The sequence below is a fragment of the Saccostrea cucullata genome, unplaced genomic scaffold, assembly GCF_032062105.1.
Source record: "Saccostrea cucullata isolate Sc308-1 unplaced genomic scaffold, CSIRO_AGI_Scuc_v1 ctg15226, whole genome shotgun sequence".
NCBI lineage: Eukaryota > Metazoa > Mollusca > Bivalvia > Ostreida > Ostreidae > Saccostrea > Saccostrea cuccullata.
Window position 1 is genome coordinate 1 of NW_026918293.1, and position 6,833 is coordinate 6,833.

General features: G+C 31.8%; 1 protein-coding gene across 1 annotated transcript; it reads left to right on the forward strand.

Moving 5' to 3' along the window:
- Nucleotides 1-1,335: 1,335 nt before the first annotated feature.
- On the forward strand, nucleotides 1,336-6,833 carry LOC134262309 (cathepsin L-like proteinase; the record flags this gene model as incomplete). Its single annotated transcript, XM_062744685.1, has 4 exons — nucleotides 1,336-1,414; nucleotides 3,030-3,172; nucleotides 5,157-5,306; nucleotides 6,759-6,833. Coding segments are annotated over 4 exons (447 nt in total), but the record flags the coding sequence as incomplete, so codon positions are not given.

A 6,833-nucleotide genomic window follows, 5' to 3' on the forward strand; every position in this document is an offset into this window, starting at 1 on the left:
TAGTGACCAATGATATTATCATAACAAAAATTGCATTAAAGAAATTGTAAAATATTTCTGCAAATTTGCACAATTCACCTAAGACAGATAACATATGCGAGTTTCACGTTAGAAATTAACATTCATGTTGGCCACTAGGATTTGACCCTAAGGAACTTTAATCCACTATCTTTGTTTGTAAGTCTATCTAAGTTTCAAATAATTAGTCACAAATGTTACATAAACTGAATTTCAAGTTCAATTTATTCACTAAAACAAATTGTTCTTACATGAAGTTCGATGTGCATTTTATACAAAACAAAAAATAGAAAATATACGTAAAATGGCGGAAATTCATTCAAATTAAGGTGTAACAAAAATAATTGTGGATGACAGACTTCTTCATATACTTCATTTATGTAACTGCATAGTTTAATTAATACTTTGGAGTTAGCAGTTGACAACACATCTGAAAATTTGTAAGAGAATGGTCGTTTACATTTTTTTAAACTGTTTTTTTCTAATCTGAAGTATTTGTAACCACTGTGAACCTATCACCCAAGGGCAGGTCACATGATCAGTGATGCATGGTTATTCATAATTGTAGTTAAATTCTATATAAGTAGACATTTACAGTAAGATGTTACTCACTTCTACACTAGCCAGAGAACAGGCAAGGTAAACGAAATATATATATAGTAAACGTTTGATCAGCAATTATGTCTAGTTTTATGTATCTTCAATATATATTTTTTTTGAAAATTGAGGATATTTACAAAGAGAGATATCTAGGATTAAATGCATTAAGAATTAAAAAGAAGTAAAAGATAATCAATGACTTAAAAATCCTTCTCTTTTATGAAGCATTTTGATACTAATTTTCTACTTGAGTATGTTTAATTCAACTCTTCTTTTTCAATGTTTGTTTGTATACCTGCCTGTGTTGACATAAAAAGGTAAAATGTATATGCTCTTGACATTAAAAACATAGAAATTTGAGAACCTCTCCATCATTTTTAAACTTGTTGGTAGATTTTTCATGCACAATAAATTCAATTTAAGGTAGATATGGAATAAAACAGTTTTTCTGTTGTAGTTTTTACAGAATAAAACCCCAGTTTGCTCCCTTTAGTCTGTTCTCAGTTTATGGTCTACGGGGCTGATATTTTCCTTACCTTCAAATGTTTTAAAATGTATTCATATTTTATTTAACTTTTCAGGATTTCTGAGAATCAATAGAAGATGAACAGTTTGTGGTTAGTGTGTTTACTGGCTGCGGCGGTGAGAGGGGCATCCGTGCAAAACGGGAATGTCCAGTCTTTCGATATTAAGGAGACCCAGAAACACCCGTAACAATTACACACCCTTAATACAAAAGCAGGGATCAACTATCAACCCTACGAACAGGCCTGGAAGGAATTTAAAATTCTGCATGGTAAGGCAATGTAATTCTAATAGACCGTTTTCCTATGACGTACTGAGTATTTTGCCTTGGAGTTAATTTCCTTGGCCACAATCTTATAAGGAAATGTAGTGAATTTTCATCGTTGATCATGAGCAACCAAATTTAAACATGCATGCAAGAGATATCTGGGAGAAAATGTTAACATTCCTAAAGTCACGAAATGATAGAGGCTTTACCAAACATATTTTTGTAAGGAAAATAGTATTTTCTTTACATCAGTTATCAGTAAATCAAATTTTACTTGGTTGAATAATGACGGAACCCGGGTATGTTGATCTACAATGTGGCGGCCATTAGGCATAACTCTTGCTTTAGTCACCTTACCGGTAAACAATCTATTCTGCCATGTACAACAGTCGGGATGCTTGAATATTTACTTGAATGCAGAGATTTAAAAAAATCAGTTTTTGTCATTGCCGCTATAAATCATCAAACTGCATATAATTTTCTATGACATATTAAGAAGAAAACCTTGATTAAAGTGATTGAAACTTTATGTGTTTAAACTTGATCACTTAGGCTATTGAACCATGATGATCAAAGATTTAAGTATGACGTTTACTCAGGTTTCAGAAATCAGAGAGGAAATTTTATAAAGTTTAATGCATTAAATCAAAAATTGTTCTAAATGGATAAAATAACTAAGTTTTATCTCAATATCAATTTAAAAATTTGATATGTAAGTATTTGAAAAAAAGATACAGAAACAAAACTCAATGTATGGCTATGCAGAGGAAATTCGGACTAAATTTTTATTTTTTTCATTTTTGTCAAAATTTTTATTTCTTGCAATATTAATCACAAAGTAAAGATCAAATGTATTTCAAGACATCATTTTGCAAATATTATATGTGTTTAAGCTCATTAATTATTTCAAATAAATAAACGCTATGAAATAAAGAAATTCGAAAACATGTACAAAAACCACTGCAGTCAACATATCTCAATAATTTGATCATTGACCTCATATATTATTGATACCATGAGAATGAGGGTAACAAAAGTAGCCTGAGGCTATAAATAATTTAGAGTTCTTATCAGTCAGATTTTTGGAATATTTGATTAAAAATAGGGAAAAAATATAAATATGACAGAGGAAATTCGGACTGTAATAATTATCACGTTTATGGCCCAAACTCTACTCATTTCTTAATAAGGTGCAACTCTGTTCAGTTGCTATAATATTTCATTATTTAAAGAGTTTTGTTACATGTCATATTTTGTGAATGAAGAAAAATATGGTCATAGTGTGAAAAATTGAGGTATTTCCCGAAAAATACTCAGGGGCCCCTAGCATGAAAACGAGGTCATTGACCTAGTTATTTGAAATTGAAATTTAACACAAGAATCATAGGTGTACAATGTCCAATAGGTGGTTTTTCGTTCTTATCAATGGAATTTTTAGTCATCTGAGTAAAGGTATACCTTAATTTTCATAGTTTTTAAAATTTGTTCCGGATTATAGAGGAGAACAATAAATATATTGTCTTGATCGAACTTGAACGATAATGAATAATACTTTTGGTGTTAAACAGTGAAGAAAGGCCTTTTTGTATGTCACATAACGTAACGTTTTATACTTCAGATAAAACGTACAAGACTCATAAAGAGGAAATCCATCGCTTTGAGATTTTCAGAAAAAACGTCCAGGAAATTGAGGAACACAACAGATTATACCATCTTGGGAATACATCTTACTATATGGGGGTCAACCAGTTCTCAGACCTGGTATGTAATATTATTAATTTCAGTGAAGTGTGCTGTTTTGCATTAAACTTCTAAACGCAAGCTTTACGACTCGACGTTTCTTCTAATCACCGATTGGTTGCTCGTGCAACAGACAATTTCCGTTTTAATGTTGATAATATGACTTCACCAATCACACAGTGGCGGCGTGAATTTTTAAAACATCTTTCGAAAAAGATCGTGACGTAATGCAAAACGACACACTTAACTGAAATTACAAATACATGAATACATGTACATCACTCGTGCCATTTGTACATTTTTATCATATGTTAAGTTTGATTTATATGTTTATTTTGAAAACGAGTTTCTTTTAAACTATGAGTAACATTGCTCAAAAACTACAAACAATATGATATCGGGGGCATTTAAGTGTGTAGAAATTATTCATTTCACAGGGTCAGGACCCCGATTAGTACAAGAATTCCGCATATCATATAAAGTATACATACTGTCGAACCCTGTTATCTCTAACTCGATGAAATCGAGAAAACACTTTAAGATATCAGAGGGTTCGAGATATTGAAGGTAAAATACCTAAGGAAAAAGTGCTTCGGACTTCCAAATTACTTCGAAAGATTCATGATATTCGGGATATCCTTGTTCGAGATACGGAAGTTAATCTGTACTTTTCAGATAACTACCGGATTGTTTGATCCTGTTGTGTTTTGTAATAATTTTCAAGTGGTTCCCTAAAAGCTGACCGCAGAACGGGATATTTACAAGCGATGATCAAAATGTTCGCGAAATATCCCTATATTTACAAAACCACAATTCAGAATAGAAGGAAATTTTGCGCACTTTAGAGGCATAAATATTTTCAATAAATAGCATATTTAAGGAAATGATTTGCTCCATGTTTGTGACGTCACAATGTGAAAATAACGTCAATATTTAGATCACTTGTGACAAAAATGGTTAACTCAGTTGTACTCTTGTAACGAAAACCTGCAAAGGTAAACGTATATCTTTGAAAATTCTTTGCAGCAATTCAACTTGTCACGTGGGCATATTTCATTAAGCGCGCTAGTGTTTCATGAAAAATATGCCTACTTGAAAGTCTGTATGATTTTCACATCAATAATTTACACCAAACTAAAACAGTCCTTTGATGTTTGAAAGCACCAAAAATATACTCAATATTTGAATTTCTTGCCGCCCCATTTCGCTGCATTTTTACTAACGTCACTGTAGCCTTGTGTCGTCACGTTATTGCGAGTTTCTCCTTGTATATTTCTACGCGTGAGTATACACGAAAATGGTATTTAAATTTGCAGCTGGCTTTGTAGAAAAAACACAGCGAATGTTAATATTTAATATTAAACGGTATTTGCTTTCTATTCCTTAATATTATGTTTTCTCATTAGAACTATATACCTACTCAAAACTATGTAGTTTATGCTGTTGAACTTCATAGTTTTAATTCGTTTTCTTTGATAATTTTTCTTATGCTCATCGATTTAAATGGTACATTAAAACTGTTTGGTTGATTTCAAGAAAGAAACAATGAAATGTACATTCCTGAGTTGGAAGTAAATGACAGGTGTAGATTTCTAGAGTACATAAAGTCATTTGTGTGTTGTTTTTTTGTTACTTTGGAACTACCAAAAAATCTCTGTAACCATGATTTAGTTAACTAACTGTAAACGCCATTACAACTTATGTCAGGTTACGTATTTTAATCAGACGATAAGCAGCAAACTTGTTCTTAGTTAAAGCAACAGACAGAAAGTAAATCATCAAATGTTTTGAATTTTGTTTTCGATGATATGTACCAAAGACTAGTGTTGTTCAAATAAGGTGTCACAGATTTTGTGTTCTACAACATAGGATTATAACATGCGATATCCTCCATATCTCATTATTTTGTACATTAGAATGTCATGCATTTCTTTCGGTGACTGCCATAATTAATTTGTCATCTGCGGAATAAGGTAAAATTTGTTGTGCATTCTCTTTTTTGTAGAAAGATGAAGAATTTGTGAAACTCAATGGTTTGAACAGAACCTCAGTGAAGTATGGCGGATGCTCATCACACCTTCCAGCCAAAAATCTTGTGACTCCAGAGTCCGTTGACTGGAGAAAAGAGGGTTACGTCACACGTGTCAAGCATCAGGTATGTGTTGAACTTAATGTTAAAGGAAAAATGACCTGTTCGAGACAGGATTTTATTAATCAGTTTTACATGCTTTGACACAATGAAGGATGTTCACGAAAAAAGTTTTTGATTATTTAAGAAACAAGGTATCATTTTTAAAAATCTTTCGGGATATAAATACGGTTGGTCACGAGATTAAATTCCATAATGCCCGAAGGGCTTTATGATGAATTCAATCTCGTACCAACCCGTATTTATAGCCCGATAGATGCTTAAAAATGATACCTTATTACTTATATTTACATTTGTGACTTATTCATACTTTTTATTTGCCTGATTGTGACTTTTAACGTGTAAAATGCGTAATTTTTCAAACCCAACGGCATGTATGTAATCCACTAAACACGCGTCTACCCTTTATGACATCACAGAGAAATTATGTCAAACGTTTATCCTTACGCTCATCGATGACCTCTTGACCCCATACCTGTATTTATACAGTTATAGATACGCATTGCTTTCAGTAGTTTTATATAAAGGAAAACGATTGCAAATGTAAATATTTGATTATAAAACTAGAGAAAAAGGGATACGTCACACACGTCAAAGTTCAGGTTGGTGTTTCACCTAATATGTTTAGGGAAAAAATAGCCTGTTCGAGACAGGATGTAATTACTATGTTTTGCATGCTTTGTCATAAAGATGTCTGTTCCTATGCAGGGTTTAAGATACTTTTATTTTATTTTTTTTTTTCTTATTTAGGGTTATTTTTGCGGTTCCTGCTTTTCTTTTAGCGCAGTAAGTTTTAAATGTAGAACAACATGTAAAGGAATCCCTTCTTTACACAAATAGTTTTTGAACATAATATCAGTGTTTTACTTGCTTCATTTAAGGTAGGTCGCGGGTTTACTGCATAAAATTCTTACGAGAAAACATATCCAGAAAATTTGATATAATGTTCCCGAGAATTCAATGCGTATTATCTGCAATTTTTATAAGATTTGCCTACGTAGTTTTAATGCTATATTAGTATAAACGCGGTATTGTCATTTATAGTACATTTTTTACGCTTTACTATTGAAATATATGGGAAAATGACGTTTTTAAGCCAATTTTGTGAAAATAGTTTCTTTTAAAAAGGTTGGATAAGGTTGGTAAAATCAAAACTATTGATATAAAAAAATCAATATGTCTTCTCGCTAGATTTTTCGCTAAAAAATTTCAAAGTTCCCTTTTATATTGCTGAAATGTTGCGTTTATGGCGTTATTTATGTCTACAACGTCATTTGTTGAACATTGTAACGTTTACCGTACGAATATAAATATTTCGACATTTGGAATAAACAAGATCTAAAATATGTCATAAACTCAAAATTTAATTTTATTCATCATTTAACTTATTGCGAAAATATATTAGGATGATCAGCAACTTTTTTCACTAGTATTGTGAATTTCATATCCTAATCACAGAGTCGGAATGAAGGGTACATGTATAAACATTCCTCGTGCATGAGAATTAACATGCATCGACAACACCGCGAGTGA